Source organism: Microtus oregoni, unplaced genomic scaffold, assembly GCF_018167655.1.
Source record: "Microtus oregoni isolate MIOR12 unplaced genomic scaffold, Mior012 000010F_ref0000083, whole genome shotgun sequence".
Lineage (NCBI taxonomy): Eukaryota > Metazoa > Chordata > Mammalia > Rodentia > Cricetidae > Microtus > Microtus oregoni.
Window position 1 is genome coordinate 42,711,835 of NW_024543069.1, and position 19,206 is coordinate 42,731,040.

At 38.7% G+C, this 19,206-nt stretch overlaps 1 protein-coding gene across 4 annotated transcripts in view; it reads left to right on the top strand.

The window, feature by feature from the left end:
* Positions 1 to 11,475, top strand: part of Atp11b (ATPase phospholipid transporting 11B (putative)) — a 93,502-nt gene extending 82,027 nt beyond the window's left edge. For 2 of the 4 annotated variants that reach the window (XM_041658978.1, XM_041658975.1), the window contains 2 exons: positions 7,565 to 7,695; positions 10,273 to 11,475. In XM_041658978.1, the coding sequence (XP_041514912.1) occupies positions 7,565 to 7,667 (103 nt within the window). In that variant the 3' untranslated portion in view covers positions 7,668 to 7,695; positions 10,273 to 11,475. Of the gene's footprint in view, positions 1 to 1,810; positions 1,937 to 7,564; positions 7,697 to 10,272 lie in introns of those variants that run through there. The other 2 variants (XM_041658980.1, XM_041658979.1) reach the window with 2 other exon arrangements.
* Positions 11,476 to 19,206: the final 7,731 nt, after the last annotated feature.

Consider the following 19,206-nt stretch of genomic DNA (forward strand, 5'->3'; position numbering starts at 1 on the left):
AGTTTACCAAAAAAAAAAAAAAAAAAAAAAACCTAGCCTCAAGATGTCTTTTAATGGAAGGAAATGCAAGCTGAAATCCTAGAACTTTTGGTATTATAAAATGTCAAAAAAAATACGTTTGTTTGCTTTTTGTTTGTTTTGAAACAGGGTGTCTGGCTGTACTAGAATTCATTATGTACACCAGGCTGGCTTCAAACTCACAGAGATGTACCTGTCTCAGCTTCGTGAATGCTGGGATTAAAAGCATATGCCACCAGTCTGACAATTATGTGTATTTTAAATTATTTTTTATTCTCAAAAGTTCTAATTTGTGTGTATTCACTTGATCAAATGAATACCTTTGATATAAGACCATTTAACTGTCAGGTGATATGAGTTTATAATTTAAAAGGTGTTTTAAAGTTTTACTAACCTTTTTGTGTTTTTAATTCCTACTTTTAAATTTTTTCAGATATTTTTCTTTGAATGATAGCTACAATAATTATGTATAGCAAATGAATGGTAAATAATTTTTTATATTTATAAGATCTGTAATGAAGGTTTGATTTTTACTTTTGGTTGACGCAAATATGTATCCCTCACTTTTTTGAATAGCTAATTTTCTATAATCAATGGCTATCTATTTTATATTAAAGGCCTGCCAATAGAAGAGTTTATTATATAAAAGAACATAGGCCAGCTCTTGTTAAAGGATGATAACTTACACTGTGATTAATCATATTGTTGTGAATTTGTAGTTTTACATATTTTGTCTTAAAACAACCCCTTTTTTAAAAAGCAATACTAGACATAAAAGAATGAGAAAAGCAAAATGCAATGAGATCCCAGGTATTATAATATTGTAATAAACTAGTAACATTAACATTCGTCGGAAAGATTGCCGTAAAAACAGGACCTTTGGGTGAGATGTCACTGAAGAAGAATCTACTGCTCTCCTCACAGCTGGCCTGAGCGCTGGTGCCACACTCTGCTCCTTCTAGTGTGTTGCAATATGTGCATCTCCGCATGTTCCCCTTCCTAGGAGTCTAGGATCGTTACAGAGCACACGGATGTTTTACACTGTTCACTTCAAATCAGCAGCAAAGAAAAACAATAAGAAGATACTATTCTAAGCCAAATCCAGAGAGAAACAAGTTGACCTTTGCTGGGCTTGATATCAAGAGGGCTCAGTGGTTAAGAGCAATGGCTGTTCTTTCAGAGGACATGGGTTCAGTACCCAGCACTCACCTGGTGTTTCAACTATTTGTAACTCTAGTTCCAGGGGATCCAACACCCTCTTCTGGCTCCACAGGCACCAGCCTCATTCATACATGCAAGCAAAACACTCATACACATAAAAAAATTAAATCTATGTTTGTAAGTTAACATTCCCTAAAGAAATATTTCAACTTAATTTTATTAACAAGTAAATTATGCCCTCTTTCTACAGCTGCTGTTTATGGTCATGTGACCCTTCTGCTCTCCAGTCCAGTTAAAAGTAGAGCAGTGACCTAATGAGAGTGCAGATGAGAAAACAAATGCTAAATCTTGGTGACACTGAGTTTTACAGAAGAAATAGAATTTAACCAAAGGAAACTTGGCTTTTACTAGGCTGTGTGCTTCTCAGAGCTTTGCACTGTCTTTATATGGTATGCTTTGCTATATTCTCCAAGAAGCTTCTTGGCTCTCTCTGTCCTGTGACAGTAACTGTGCTGTTGTGTGAACTTACATCTGTGCCCCACAGATTGTAGACCAAACTACTGCTTTGATTTTAAACTGCTATGAGAGTATTATTCTGAATATAAGACTTACTGCTTTTCTGTCCTTCTAGATGGAAGAAGATAAGGGTTCAGTCGGCTCAGCATATGAATTTGCTGAAAGCCAGCACAGAGGGGAGGACAGTAGGCACCTGCTAGCTGAGGCTTGCAGCCAGCAGGACAGTTGTTGCGTGCACTAGGTAGTACTTTGTTGGGCCTTCTTGGGGACTCCTATACTGTATTCTCATGTTTGGGGTATACCATGGAGAATGGGCATCACATTTCCATTCCACTGTACTGATTTTTCCCTGGTCCTCTTCTGTTGTTTTGGCTTAGTTCTTTTCCTTGTTTGTATCCCTTCATTTTTCATGTTTATCCTGAATTTCTTATTCATGTTTCTTGGGATCTACAGTGATAAATCACACTTCACTTCAGATTCTGTCATAGTACGGTGTTTTCACAGCCTGTTATCTCAGTCCAGAAGTTATTCCTTTCCACTTTTTTTGAAAGTATGTCATACCTCATCATTTTGAAATCATTACCTCCTTTGAAGATGTAATTGTGTAATTTTTATGCATTTTAATAGAGACACTGAATTACTGAAGTCCTCCTCTCTTGGAGTTGAATAATCAAATGAGCAAGTGTGCTTAGACTGAGTGACTGGCTTTCCATTAACTGGCATTTAACAGAGGTGTCTTTCCATATATTTTCCTAGTTGTATCTCTATAGAAACATTAATTGTTGGGGCTGCAGATGGCTCAGTGGTTAAGAATACTTGCTGTTCTTGCAGAGGACCTAGGTTTGGTCCCTAGCACCCACATGGTGACTCACAACCATCCCTAGACATGTACATGGTACACACACATACATAGATGCAGGCAAAACACTCATATGAAATAAGTAAATCTTAAAAGTATTGATTTTTATGGGAATAGGTTGCTCCTCTTTTGAACAATAAATCCAAGCTACTTCGAGGTATAATTAGGATATGAACATTTTTGTTTGTAGTACTTATAAATACTACACCAGTCATTCTCTTTTTCCTTAATTGTCATTTTATTGTGATTTCTGTTTAAGAAGATACTGTAGCTCATCTAGAATAAGCAAATCAAGAAACCTGAAGACAAAGGCACTTAGAATATAAATCTGATCAAGGAACATATACAGTAATTTGAAAAATATGAATTATTCCATGAGACTTAAAGTGAAATTCCTTTATCAAATAGCCCTCAGTGAGGGCAGTTAATTGGTTCTCAATCAGTAATAGTACCAGTAGCAGTAGTAATTCAGAAGAAATTTAAATGAATTCTAAATTTTCACTTTGTTATGTTTCAAGAGATTATAGTTAGGTGATTGAAGATGTAGCTCAGTTGGTAGAGTGCTTGCCTAGCCTGCACAAAGCCTTGAGCGCAGTCCCACCACTGCATAAACTGGGCATGGTGGCATGTACTTCAGTCTTGACACTTAGGATGTGGAGTCAGAAGGGTCAGGAAAGAGTTCAAGGTCAGCCTGGGATCCGTGAGACCCTGGAATTTATAAGTCAAGTTTCTTCTTTTCACCTAAGATATGAACTTACTCTTTCCATTATATTGGGGAATTTTAATGTTTAACAAATACTGATGCTCTCCATTAACCTAAATTCCCAGCATATATTTTTAAAAAACGAGTTGAATAAACATATTATATATATATATATAAAAGAGCTCTCCAGTCTCCTCTGAAACTAGTAATAAGTCAGTTATTAAAATGTTTATATAATAATACAGTTTTTTTATATTTTTATTTTTGTATATTGTGGTGTGTTTGCATATGTGGAGTATGTGTGCATGTGTCTGGGGGTGTTTAGGCATGTTCGTGTGTGGAGGGCCCACGTCAATCCTGGTGGTTATCCTCAGTCTGTCTCTACTTTATTCAGCAGGGTGGGTCTGTTTCTCTCTCTCTCTCTCTCTCTCTCTCTCTCTCTCTCTCTATTTTATCTGTTTCAACTGATTTAGCCAGCCAGCTTACTCTAGGAAAAGGCGCCCTTGTCCACTTTGCCATTGCTGGAGTTACAGACAGCTGCTGCCCTCAGGCCATTTCTATGGGCGCTGGGGTTCTAGTGCAGTCTTCATGCTTGCACAGCAAACTCTTTGCCTGCTGTGCTCTCTCCTCAGCTCCCAGTCAATGTAGTTTTTAATTATATGCTTATTTTTGTGTTGAAATGAGGCAACATGTATAGAAATACCTCTCTAGAAAGCTCCCAAGACAACGTGGAGATATTTCATTTATGTTGTAAATGTCTTTCAAAGCTTTATCATTTTGGAGTTGTTTGTTTCACTTAGAGGGGAGAACTGAAGGGTGACTAAGAAAACTGTAAGCTGGAAACAGGTTCTGGATCCAGGAGTTTTGGAATAAGATCGCCAGCTCTCTTATGAAAAGAGAACGCTCTCGGTTTTTTTTTTTTTAGAAAATTTGTGATTTTTAACAAAATTTGAAATTCAGCAATAATTTTTTTATCTGATTTCACATCAAAAAGAGAACATTTCTCTAAAAACAAACCTTAAGTCTAGACAAGGTACATATAGATATATATGTATATATACATATATATGTTGCTTGTTTATACATATATATATTAATTCCATTGATGTGGAAGCAAGGATAATAAGTCAGAATTTATATCAGAAGTCAAAATCTATAAAAATGGATATTTTTCACTAGGCAGCCATAGCCATGTTGAGCATCCGTGGGGTGAAGTCAAGGGATGTTGCCTAGGAACCTGGAATCAAGTGTAACAGAAGAGTGTGACCTACTAATTAATGATCAGATGTCTGCTATGCTCAGAGCTTATTCTTGGTGCAACCAGATGAGATCTCACACCATTAATTTTTGTGATTCCATAAATCGTAATATATATATCTCCCTTCTTAATACATTGAATGAACTACTGGCTGCTGTAACTCTAGGTTCTCCCCTGAGCTCTTCCTGGATATGGAGATAGGTGATGTCCCTCTAGCAAAGTGATAAAGCATGGTGGTTTGCTGGGGAGGGCTTTCTGTGGAGAGCTGTGCAGTATTCAGTGTTTACAATGCATCTGAATTTTTCTCGTTACTGTTTGTTTTGTTTCTTTGGAGGGTGCTTTTATTTCTTTCACTAGATAACCTGAAAAGGGCATTATATATACTAGTTTTGAAACACTTGCTCTCTTGGATGTGTAGGATTTAACATTTGGCCATAGGTTTATGTGGTGTAGGACAGATTCCTAAAGCCAGATACAAATTCTAACGTTACGTTGCACATAGATGGACACTAGCATGCAAGTGGCTGTGGCTGTGACTTTCGGGGAGACTTTGTCAGTTGGCTGAATAGCAGCTATGAGCAAAATGTAGGACATTAAGCTTGAAGTTCCAGTTCTTGGGATAGCTCGGTACTTCCTAAATAAAGTGCCAAAGATCAAGTTTTAGGTTTTTTTTAAATACCCTTTCCTTCTAGTACCAATACTGTTAAGCCTGTGATAAAAATGATGCTATGCTTGTGATTAAATATGCTCCAAATTTTCTTAACTCTGTCTCTCCCAGGTCAGAAACACTTGGTTCATACCCGGTGACAGTCTTTGCGGGGTAGCCTTGAGTCGCCAGTCTCACTGTGCCTCACACTGCTGTGCTGACCTTTCACCTTTCCCTTTCCCTTACCCTCACCTCACTAGATGAGTGCAGGGTTGCTTCATCTCAGAACTACGATGGTGCCTTCTCAGTTGACTTTCAGGGTTTCTACCATTCAAGGGATACTGCAAACCAGTAAACAGAATCCAGAGAGATTCCTTCCCATTGGAGTGAGATAGTAGCATTAACAGGATGAACAGCACCCACTTCGGCTGGTGAGGAGCTTATGGCGGCGGGGGGGAGGGGGGACATCCTCCCATCAGGAAAGAAGCTTGAGTCCAGTGCTTCACCTCAGCATGATCGTGTGGGAGCACAGGAGTCAGCAAAGCCTAAACTGATGAGAACCTGTTACCTAAGCCGGCATTACCCGAATTCCTCTATTGTACTTCTATGGTAGTGAGTGCTTCCTGGTACATTGCAGGGGTAATGGAGCAGTTCCTTGAGTAGTTGGCCAACACAAAATGGATTCCATGGTTTGTGTGTGTGTGTGTGTGTGTACATGTGTATGTGTATACTTGTATTGTTTTGGTATTTTTTGCCCTACTGGGTTTTTGTTGTGTTGTTTTTTTGGGGGTTTTTTTTTTTTTTTTTTTTTGAGAAAGAGGGAAGGAGAGAGAGAACATGAAGTTGGGTGGGTAGGGAGGTGGGGAGGATCTTTGAGGAGTTGGGGGAGGAGAAAGAACATGATCAAAATGGTGGGCTTAGGCTGCACCAGCTGAGGCTTAAGCACATTTGTGACACTAAAGTCTGTTTGAAGCTTCGTTGGGTTAGTGTTTCTCAAGCTACCTATTTGGTCAAAGGAACACCTCTCCTTTTTAAAATGAAATGTTTATGTAAATATCTCACAGAACACAATTAAAGTAGTAGTGCATTAAACTAAGTCCTAAACCACAATGTGTTAATTAAAGAATATATGAGGTTTGCTTTCTCAGTGCTTAGCAGAGCCCAGGGTTTGGGTGTGACCAGGCACTTGGAAAACAAGAAACCCTGTCCTACTCCCACCACTTGGACTGAGCAGGGACTCCATACATGGATATTATAGGACTCCACCATTTGCTTGCTTTCAGAATATCAGGTTATTTACATTTCATATGTGTGTCTCTGTCCATTGTGAGTTTCCACAGTGTCTTCTTTTACCATGCCTCACATGGCACATGGTGATTCCCAACCCTGTAAATGAGAACTTGACCAAATTTATTTTATCCTTCCTCATAGAGGACATTGTATACATAAAGGAAAATAAATTCAAATAAGTTCTTTTAATTTGCACTCAAAAGATAGAGGTAGATGGATTTTGTGATATCAGGGCTAGCCTGGTCTATTCACTGAGTTCCAGCTGCCTAATGAGATCCTGACAGAAGGAACAAACAGAAGAAAAAAATACAAGAGGGTTGGGATTCATTGAGCCACACAGTCAGACCATTTTAATAATTAATTAATGTTAGTAGTGTGGGGTTGAATTATCTTGCTGAGCCTATTTATTCCTGAATCAATATAAATCTTATAAATTTGTTAAATTCAACTTTAAATCTTATTAGTCCTAGTAACTTGCTTGACAGATTTCAATCCATGTGCCACCTACTCCGTACTAAAAAGATAACTTGATAATCAGCATGGATGGCACCTTCGAGTTGTTCAGCACAGCTTAAAACCTTGAAGGGCAGCTGAGACTCACTGTGTGCTGGGTATTTGTTCCCGGCATATAAGAAACACTACTGAAGTTCTTACAGTATTGTTGATCTTATTCTTAACAGATGATGTACATCCTGCCAGATAATTTCCAGTCTTCACGATAGTTTATACTCCACTGTTCTCAGTTGCTGGACATTTGTTCTTTAATCATAATTGCAGGAACATTTCACCTAAGCAAACTGCAGTATGAGTTAGGGTTGTAGTTGATATAAGCCAAATTGACCATAGCAAATTAAGTGACAAAATAATAAATTTATACAGACTTAAACACCTATCTACTCATCTTTATACCATTATTTAACTGGGTTTCTGATTAGGACACAAGGCTTTTAAATGTTTAAATTTATGAGTGTACACCAAAGAATTCTGTACTTTCCATATTGTAGTAAGCCATGTATGTTTGTATCAGTCACTTTGTTTGAAATGCTTGTTCTGATTTCATAATGGTTTTGTGAAGTCCAGATCTATAAATAACTAACTTATGTTCTTCTGCAGCTTGCTGAAGCACATTCAGGTGTCAAGTGCTTGGACTCCATGTGCTGTTTCCCAGGAGAGACCCCGTGCACGTCTGTTGGAAGAATGCTGGAGCGAGTCGTAGGAAGGTGTAGTCCCAACCATATCAGCAGGTGCGACATTTCACTGCAGATGAGTGTCCTGTAAAAGGACAGAAAGACTTGCAACTGCAGATAGCAGTGAGTCCGCTGGCTTTACCCAGCGAAACAGGGTAAACTTATTTCCGGGCCTGGAACACCTCTGACAACTCGACCAGAACCTGATATGGAGGACATGTTCTATAAGTGTTATGAAAGTATTATTCTCTTTCAAAGAACAAAATATTTGGTAACTTTCTTATTGCAATAAGAATCTCAGGGCTGGAGAGATGGGTCTGTGGTTGAGAGTACTGGTTGCTCTTCCAGAGGACCAAGGTTTAATACTAACCATCATAGTAGTATACACTGATAATCTTAGCACTTGGGAGGCTGGGGCAGAAGGATTGCAAGTTCAAGGCCTTCCTAAATGACTTAGACAGACCTTGTGTCAAAATTCAAAAGTAATAGAGGGATAGGGTGGAGTTAATTTCAAAGCACTTGCCTACCTTGTTGGTGGACCTGGAAGGGGGGGGGGGTGAGGGAAAGGAAGAGGTTATTAGTTCCTAGATGTTTCAGATGTTTAATAATTTGTTAAATTTTTGTAAATTTGTGTGCTTTGAAAAGATGAAAAACAAAAGATACATTGCCTGATAATTTTTCTCTGTAAGCAGTGTTTGAAAAGAGGAAAAACAAATGCTAGTGTCTTGCAGATTAGAATTGGACATTCTACTGCATTGGAGTATAGGCAGTTAGAATTAAAGGGATACTGTTTCCCATATACTCAGTGAGACGTATTCATATTCTCACTTTTATTTACTTTCTAATTTTTGGCTGCCTAATACCTGCCCGCTTGAGTTCTCAGTGTTTGAGAGAGTTGTAAACAAGACTCTCCTTAAGTCAAGGTGAGGGTCCCAGGCTTCTCTAAGTACCATGAAGATGAGACTACTGTTAGTCTCCACTCTGCTTACTTTCTGTCAGTCACTGACTTAGGCTTACGTTATATGCAGAGTCAGTCATTGGGAAACAAGATGCTGGATACAAACGAGTCAGGACTTCTAGCTTTAACCCTGTCTAGGGGAGGTGGAGACACTGGCAGGAGGTGCATGCTGTGTGTTTAAAGTTACACGCTTTCAGTTTTTATAAAATTACTTGGTAATTTTGATGCTGTCCTTGGGCTAAGGGCATGTGTTTTAAGCATGGCAGATTGTTTGTGGAGTTTTTACTTCATCTTAGGTTAATTCCAGCTAATTCAAAGTGACATCTGCAAGTGAATATTATATATTGAATTGCTTAGCCTAAGGCCTTGACAGTCAGCCAGTAGTTAATTCTTCAGATTAGTAAAGAATCTACAAGTGTCTTCTGATGCTAACCATTTATGACATTCAGGCTGATTAAGCTGAAATCCTTAGAGTAGAATTTATACCCAAAAGTGACCAATAATATGAATGCTTCATTCTTAGGCTTTTAGTAGGTAATGTTTTTTTTTTTTCTGTAATGTCAAAATATAAGCTGACTTGATTTTCAGTAAAACTGAATGTATGGGGTTTTGTTGCTGCTGTTCTTTTTTTTTTTTTTACTTTTTGCTATTTGTGTGTGTGTGTGTGTGTGTGTGTGTGTGTGTGTGTGTGTGTGAGAGAGAGAGAGAGAGAGAGACAAAGGAGTAACTGGAGTAACTCCTGGGTATGTGTATTTTTAGGATTAGTGTGGTTTGAGACTCTCCTATTTAAGTCTGCTTCTGTAAATTTTTCCGCTAAAGATTTGCCTTGAGAAACCTATTTTTTATTAGACTTTTTATTATTTGAAGCTTTCCGTGGGGAAAGTTAATGTGAACCCGGAGGTAGATGTCAGTGCCTCCCACAGTTGTCCTCCCAGTGTTTATTGAGACGGGTCACAACTGAACCCAGTACCCACAGTTTGCCTGTGGAACCTGCTTATCTCTGCCCAGTGCTGGCATCACAGGCTCCCACGGCCATGCTCGGCTTTTTATGTAGTTGCTGGGGTTCCAAACTTAAGTTCTGTGTTTGCATTGCAGACCCTTTATCAGTTCCCCAGCATTCATCTCTCTAGCACCTGGATGTGTATAAATTCTTTTTTTTTGTTTGTTTGTTTTGTTTTGTTTTGTTTTTCGACACAGGGTTTCTCTGTGGCTTTGGAGCCTGTCCTGGAACTAGCTCTGTAGACAGGCTGGTCTCGAACTCACAGAGATCCACCTGCCTCTGCCTCCCGAGTGCTGGGATTAAAGGCGTGTGCCACCATCGCCCAGCAAATTCTTAATAGTATACTTACTACATACTGAGTTACTAAGATTTCAAAAGCGCCTTATGTTTACTACCTATAGAAATGTGCTGAAAGTGAATGTGTAGATTTGGGCTAATTTCTGTATGATAGCTAACTAAACAGCATAATTTTTCTCAGCATTTGTATAATCTAGAGTAGGGTTCAGTGCTAGTTTGAAGAACTCTTTAGCATTTAGAAATAAATCGGTGATTATTTTAAAATTTAAATTGTATTTTGTTCCCACATTTTAGTTCTGGTTTGTTGTTAGTTTGTTTGTTTGTTTTCAACTAACCGTGAGTATGGTGAGCCAAACTTTTCTGTTGTTGTTACTTTAAGGTTGTGGAGTGCATCGGATCCTTTCTATACCAATGACAGGAGCATCTTGACTCTCTCCCCAATGGACTCATCTACTTGTTAAAGGACAAGTTCCCCTGTCCTCAGATTTGGGGTCATTCTATAAGAGGCCACACTGGCTCTGAAGTTACTGTCTGAAATCTCTGGAGGAGTTGAGAGCTTCTTGGAGTTCCACAGGAAACAGGCCTTCTCCATTCTCTTTCATTTGAATGTGATCTTACTAAAATTTGGAAATAAAGAGATACTTCCAGTCTCTTTGTTTGGTTTGTCCCTTCCACTCAAGGGACTTCTGGTGGCATTACAGCCTTTGCTGGAGCCACTATACTTTAATATCAAGATAGAAGAAAAGGGTAACTCCTGGGTGTGTGTATTTTTAGGATTAGTATGGTTTGGGACTCTTCTATTTAAATCTGCTTCTGTAAATTATGCTAAAGATTTGCCTTGAGAACTCTATTTTTTTTATTAGATTATATTTGAAGCTTTTCATGGGAAAAGTTAATGTGAATATTAAGGAATTTGGTCCTTTAGTGACCTGTGTAGTTAATTCATTTGTGCTTCTTAAGTCACAGCAAATATGGAGAACACATTTCTAACCATTGTCTTCTTCAGTGTTGGTTGAAAGCTTGGACCGACCCCAGACTTCTTTAATGAAACTGTAACACAGCCAGGGAAGCTAATCTAAGAAGGGCACAGGGAGTTTGACATCTCATGTCCAAGTCAGAGGTAAAGCCATTACTACACTTCAAATTGGTGTTTGCTAACATTTTTGTAGTCACATTTGTAAAGTCTGTAGTGGGTAGATAGATACCATTGTCTCACATTTAATTTACTGAATCTGTCCTATCTTCTGCATGCTTCAACTGGCTAATATATTTCACCCCCTCCCCAATTACCTGCTCCCTCTCCAAAGAGTCTGTTCATAATTTTATAACAATGTTCTAAAGTTCAGATGTATCAATAAAAAAACAAGATGAACAGTGTTTATATATTGCAAATACATTGAATTATACAAATTAAAGTATAAGCCATAAAATCTTTCCATGTCCCACTTAGGATTACTCTTGATTTTCTGTAAACCAGCCTTTACAATAAAGGATTTTTGTTAAGAATCTTGTTATTTTTAGGTTATTGTATGTTATCTAATTTAAAGCAGACTGCCACAATAAAGTGAATTATACATTCTCATTGTATAGTATGGTTGTTGAATGAAAATAAAACAAGTCTAAGATGCTAAATTTTGTCAGCAAAAAAGAATTTTATCAGCAATAAATCAGTATGCTATGGATGATTAATCGGACATATTATTCTTAATTTCTTGAATCTCAAATTTTAGTTTGCAGATATCTATCACTGAGAATTAATTGTTTTATGTAGAAGTAATGTTTTAAGGGGGCTGGAGAGATGGCTCAGTGGTTAAGAGCATTGCCTGCTCTTCCAAAGGTCCTGAGTTCAATTCCCAGCAACCACATGGTGGCTCACAACCATCTGTAATGAGGTCTGGCGCCCTCTTCTGGCCTGTAGGCATACAGACAGAACATTGTATACTAAATAAATAAATTTTCCAAAAAAATAAAAAAATTAAAAAAAAATTAAAAAAAATTTTAAAAAAAGAAGTAGTGTTTTAAGATTTGTGAATGATTACTAGAGAACTGGCATCTAGCTCTGAGCATGTGATTCTGTGTGCACCTGAGGTCATAGAAAACAGAACAGTGAGTTTTTGTCAGTTCCTCTGAGAAGATGGTGATTGCTTGAGATTGGCCTGCAGCTCTCCGCTCATTGCTCCTCACGTGGGTGGGACTTCGGGCCTGTGCTGGGAAGGCAAGAATCGCAGAGTAATGAGAACTGTCTGTTTGCAGATTAGCTGTTTGCTTATCTGTTTAACTAATGCAAGATTATTATCCATGTTATCTGAATATTAACTTTCATAAATAGCCCTTTTTAACTTAGACATTACAGAATTATATTTATGATGACCTGTTCTGAAAATACTCTTATTTATATTCTAGAGATGATATATTACATATACCTTCAGTGGAATAGATGATAGAAAGATAATAGATGTTTTATCCCTTAGAATAAAGAGCATACATGCAACAAAATGACATTGAATGGGTATGCCTTCCATGTCTTATGGTGTTGATTATTGACAGAGTACTACAAAGTCACCATGAGAAGACCAGCATTCAGCTGGCCAACATGTGGCCTAGTATTGAGTGGTAGTAATTTTTATTTTTATATCATTTTTATTTAGTTAAGAAGACTTCCTTTTTTATTCTTTTTTTAATAATTTTTTAAAATGTTATACGCATTGATTGGTGTTTTGCCTGTGTATGTCTGTGAGAGTGTTGAATTTCCTAAAACTGGAGATACAGACAGTTGTGAGCTGCCGTGTGGGTTCTGGGAATTGAACCTGGGTCCTCTGAAAGAGCAGTTAGTACTCTTAACCATTGTGCCATCTCTTCAGCCCTCTTTTTTTTTTTTTTAGTGGTGCTGAGGATCAAATTCATGGCTTTATGCATGCTTACGAGACGCTCAAATGCCAGCATAAGCCTACACCTGCAGCCTATATTCCACATAACAGTGGATAGGTTGGGGGATAGCTTAGTGGTAGAATGTTTGGCCAACGTGTTTGAAGTCCTCGATTCCATCCCCAACACCACAGTAAACAAATAAGACATCCACTGGTATACTCATTCTGCTTTGTAGCTCAGAACAACTGCTTTCAGGGAGGAATATTATCTACTCTCGAAAACATGGTTTTCTTGTATTCACTTAAGAATGTGATAATGCAGTGGAGGCTTTGGTTTGCTTTTGGTTTTGTAGTATTCTGGTGCTATTGTTTATATGATAAAAGTTTACTACAAAATGCCAGAAGAGCTCCCCTTGCATATTTCTGTCCACGTCTTTGGATAGGTCAATACTAATAACCAACTTCTTTTCTCTATCAAAGGACAGTAAATGCCAAATGTTACTGTTAGTTTCCCAGTGGTCTCAGATCTGAAGGCTAGACCTGGAAATAATGGCAAACATCAAGTTAGTTGGCACAGTTGCCAGTCAGCACCCTACCTGGCTTTAGCATCACAGACTTGCCCAGAGTTAGCTGTGAGCCAGTGAGAACTGCAGCTGTCAAGGATTGCTGTGGGGTCGGAGAGATGCACAGTTTATGGTTTTGTTGCCTCTACCTCTTCTTTGGGTCTGAAATCTGGAATGCAGGAAAGCTCCCAGAGTTGACCTAAACCCGAGTAATATTCTGAGACAAATCTATCCTGAGATTTGTAACTACACAAATCGCCCTATGGAAAAACCTGTGGTTAGCCCTGTCATTAGTTAATACTAATGGACTGAGGTTATTTCTCTTGCACAATATTCAGGAACTGAACTTTTCTGAGATGCTTGAGACTCTTGTTGGACAGAGATTAAAGCTACCAAAACTTTACAACTAAAAACAGAATCCTCAAAGTAAGTTTGGAGCCTGGGGGGAAAAGGAATCTTCTTTATTTTTGTATACCCTGTCCAGTTTGGAATATAAGCAGGTATAAATTAGTCAACCAAAGAGATATATGTTGTATTAATTTTTACTTCCCTTTATAGGCATTTTTATTTCTATTTTAAAATGAATCATTTACATAAAATTGATGCATTACTAAAGTGCTGTTTGATGCACACTAGGTGCATCAAAAATGATATTCCACAAAAATAAACCATCCCTGATAATATGTTTGTGGTGACAAGTGCTAGATTCTTGTGAGGAGTGAGTAGCTGGAGACATGGCAGCAGTGTCGAGTGTTGGCCGCAGACTCTGTGGCATCTAGGGTCATCCTTTCAGTGTCTGATCATCAATAACCATACCGTACTGACTGTACATCCCTAGTCTTTTCACATTTATGAAATTTATCAAATAAAAATTGTCCGATATTTGAGTGCTTCTCCATTATTTGAATTCATCCTTTGTCTTCTCATCATAACCAGCAGTGCCAAGCTTGCTTCAGGTTAGTTTCCCAAGTTAATTCTCCATTATTCTATAGAAATATCATGGCTTTCACTGGCTGTATTGGTGTGGGGGTTGCTTTTTGACATAAGGTTTTACTCTGTAGCCTGGCTGACCTTGAAGCTCATCTGCTTCTGGCTCCTGAGGAAGGGTGTGTGTGTCACAATGCCTGGCATAAAATAATGCTTTTTACAAAGAGTAACTGTGGGGTTAGAGATGTGGCACTTTGTGAAAAGCACTTACTGTTTAAGTGTGAGTATCTGAGTTGAGATCACCAGAATCCACATTAGAGCCAGGCCTAGTAACTGTCTGTAATCCAGATGTCCTATTGCTTCTTCTGTGGCTGGGTCAGGACTGCACACTAGGACTTCCTTCTTCCCAGAATTCTCCTGTTCTCCTTGACCCTCCTCTACTTTCTGTCTGCTTGTCCCGCCTATACTTCCTGCCCAGCATTTATTTAAAATAAAATTGGCAGAATATAGACAAGATGTGACTGCCCAGCCAAATAAGGTACCGAGCCACGTTGCTAACACAGACAAGAATAATGGGCTAATATATGTTGTAAGAGTTAATAAGAAGCCTGAGCTAATGGGCCAATCAGCTTATAACTAATGTAGACCTCTGTGTGATTTCTTTGGGACTTAACGATTGTGGGGACCTAGCAGGACAGAAAAACTCAGACAACATTCCTAGAGCAATAAGACAACTGCAGGAGATAAAGGGGGATACAAATGGGAAAGGAAGAAGTCAATGTATCTTTATTTGCAGATTCTATGATAGTATATATAAGTGACCTTAAAATTACCCTGGGAAACTCCTACAACTGATATAACACTTTCAGCAAAGTAGTTAGACACAAACTCATCAATATTAGTAGCCATATATACACATGACAAATGGATTGGAGAAGAAATCAGGGAAACAACACCTTTCACAATAGCCTCAAGTAGTGTACCTTGGACTGACTAATGAAGCAAGTGAAAGACACAAATACTTCAAGATATTGAAGAAAGAAATTGAAGCTATTAGAAGATGGATACAAGGCAATATACCTGATCATAATATAAGCCACAGACAGCAAGCCTATAGCTAATATCGAATTAAATGGAGAGAAACTCAAAGCATTTCCACTAAATCAGGAATGAGACAAGGCTTTCCACTCTCTCATCTATTCAATATAGTACTTGAAGTTCTAGCTAGAGCAATAAAACAACTAAAGAGATCAAGTAGATAAAAATTGGAAAGAAAGATTTCAAAGTATTGCAGCTGATAAATAAGGTAAAATACATAAGTGACCCAAAAAAGTCTATATCAGAGAACTCCTACAGCTGATAAACACATTCATTGAAGTGGCTAGATACAAGGTAAAAAAAAAAAATAGCCCTCCTATATGCAAAAGATAAAAGGGCTAAGAAACAAACACTTCACAATTGCTACAAAAAAATGTCTTAGAGTAACTCTAACCAAGCAAATGAAAGACCTGTATGATTAAAAAAACTTATAAAGTTGAAGAAGGAAATTGAAGAAGATAGCAGAAGATGGAAAGCTTATGGATTGGTAGGATTAACATAGTAAAACTGGTCATCTTACCAAACGCAGTCTACAGATTCAAAGCAATCAAAATTCCCACACAACTCTTTACAGACCTCGAAAGAACAATAAGCAACTTCATAAAGGGAAAAAAAAAGACAAAAAAAGAAACAAAACAATCCTTTATAATTAAAAAAAAAAGCCTTCAGAGGCATCGCCATCACTGTAGTACAGAGCTATAATATTAAAAACTCCATGGTACTGGCATAAGAACAGACTGGTTGATCAATGGAATCTAATCAAAGACCCAGAGATAAATTGATACACCTATGATTTTTGATAAAGAAGCCAGAAATATACAATGGAAAAAAAGAAAGTGTCTTCAACAAACAGTGTTGGTCAAATGGATGTTGGCATGTAGATAAATACAAATAGATCCATATCTATCACTTTACACAAAGAAGTCCAAGTTGATCAAAGATCTCAACATAAAATGAGGTACACTGAAACTGATAGAAGAGAAAGTACGAAGTAGCCTTGAGCCATTGGCACAGGAGAACACCAATGGCACAAACTCTAAGCTCAATTAAATGGGACCTCATGAAACTGGGAAGTTTCTGTAAAGGCAAAGGACACTGACAATAGAACAAAGTAGCAGCTTACAAAATGGAGAAAAGGTTTTACCGAACCCGCATCTGACAGAGGGCTAATATCGAAAATATATAAAGAACTCAAAAACTAGACAGCAACAAACTAAATAATTCAAATAAAAAATAAAGTACAGACCTAAACAAAGAATTCTCAACAGAGAAATATCAAAAGAAGAATATTAAAGAAATATTCAATACTCTTAGCCTTCATGGAAATGTAAAGGAACACTGAGATTCCATCTTAAACATGTCAGAATGGCTAAGATCAAAAACACAAGTGACAGATCATGATGAAGAGGATGTGGAGCCCGGAGCAAGGGGAACACTCCTCCATTGTTGGTGGGAATATAAAATTATACTGCCACTTCAGAAATCAATGTGGTGGGTTCTCAGAAAATTGGGACTTGATCTACCTTAAGACCCAGCTATACCACTTTTGGGCATATACCCAAAAAATGATCATTCATACCACAAGGACACTTACTCAACTATGTTCCTAGCCACTTTATTTGTAGTAGGCAAAACCTGGAAACAACCTAAATGTCCCTCAATGGAGAAATAGATAAAGAAATTGTGGTATATTTACACAATGGAGTATTACTCAGCTCTTAGAAACAAGGACACCAGGAAATTTGAAGGCAAATGAATGGAACTTGGAGGGGCAAATCTTGAGTGAGACAACCCAGACTCAGAAAGATAAACATGGTATGTACTCACTTATAAGGGATATTTTGTTTGTGATCTAACAAATAAAACTTTCCTGAAGATCAGAGTGCAGACGTAGCCACCGGTTCGCCATAGAGGCCAGGCAGTAGTGGTACTCACCTTTTAATCCCAGCATTTGGGAAGCAGAGGCAAATAGATCTCTTTGAGATCAAGGCCACCCTGGGCTACACGAGGCTGATCCAGTCTAAAAGAGAAACAGACTGGTGGCAGCGATGGCTCACACCTTTAATCCCAGTACTTGGGAGGCATATGCTGTAGTAAGGAGGCCACTTGTTGGTTCCTGGCCACCCATATTCCTGAAATAATCACACAGAAACCATATAATTTAAATCACTTCTTGCTTCATTAGCTCTAGCTTCTTATTGGTTAACTCTTACATATTAATTTAACCCATTTCTATTAATCTGTGTATTGCCACATGGCTGTGGTTTACTGGGTAAAGTTTCCCAGCATCTGTCTCTGGCTGTGGCTCCATGGCTTCTCTCTGACTCCACCTCCTTTCTCCCAGCATTCTGTTTAGTTTTCCCCACCTACCTAAGTTCTGCTCTGCTATTGGTTCAAAGCAGTCCTTTATTAGCAAATGGTATTCACAGTATACAGAAGGGAATCCCACATCAACATGCCTTTATTCCCAGCACTAAGGAGGTAGACACAGGAAGGGATATGACTGGGAAGAGAAAGGAATATAAGGTGGGAGGAGACAGGAGCACTTCTGGAGACAGGATCTTGCTCACTTTGGTCTGAAGATTTGGTAGAAGTAAAAGGGCTCTCTAGTTGCCGGCTCCTTTACTTCTCTGTTCATTCAGCACTTACCCTGATATCTGACTCCAGATAAGACCAATTAGAATTTGTACTAGATACTAGTTATTAGGTAAATGATAACGATGCTACAACCCACAGACCCAGAGAGGCTGAGTAACAAGAAGGCTCTAGGAGGAGGATGTATGGATCTCTCTGGGAAGAGGAAATATATTGGTGGACTGGGGGCTGGTAGGAATGGGAATAGGAGGCATCAGGGAGGGAAGGGATGGAGAGAGAAGTGACTGGGAGAGGGAAGTGGAATTGGAGGACATTTGGTGGTCAATGAAGAGACCTAGGGCAGTCAAAACTCCCAGGATTCTATTAAGGTCACCCTCATGAGAACTCCTACTAATGAAGGATACTGAACCTGAACCAGGCAGCCATATTCTCTACGCACACAACTTTCAATGGTGAGACTAACCCAGTCACAAAACCTTTGACCTACAATTTATCCTGCCTGTGAGATGTTTCAGGACAATGGAGGCACAGAACTTGTAGAAGTGACCAAACAAATCACTGGTCTAATTTGAGTCCCAGGCCTGAAACTGCCTGGATGACCAGGTAACAAAGGCTGGATATCCCAGAGACCTAAGATAGGAAAAAAGTCAACAAAATGTTTCCTGGTGACATCCTGCTGTACTCATAGATCCGTGCCTTGTCTGCTCATCAGAAATTCTTCCTCTGGCCGCTGATGGGAGCAGATACAGAGAAAAACATGTGGAGAGAGATCCCAAATTGGGGAGCTCCATTGGGTCCCTTCCCTCAGAACTCTGGGAACCCCTCCACCCAGAAGGATGAACTATAGGAGCCAGAGGATTGAGAACACCAGGGGCAAACAGCCCACGGAATCAACAAAGTTGGGCTCATGGGGCCCACAAGAGAGTGAAAAGGCAACTACAGAGCTTACGTGGGTCTACATTAGGTAGGTCCTCTGCGAATATGTTATGATTGTTAGCTTGGTATTTTTGTGGGACTCCTAACCCTGGGAATGGAGTGTGTCTCTGACTCTTTAACCTGCACTTGGGATGTTTTCCTCCTGCTGGATTGCTTCACCCAGCCCTGATATTGTGCCTAGTCTTAACCTGCTATGCTGTGTTCAGTTGCTATCCCTGGGGAGCCTACTCTTATCTAAAGGGAAGTGGAGGAATAAATCTGGGAGAGAAAAGGAAACTATGATCAGGATGCACTGTATTAGAGAAGAATTTTTTAAAAATCCTAAAC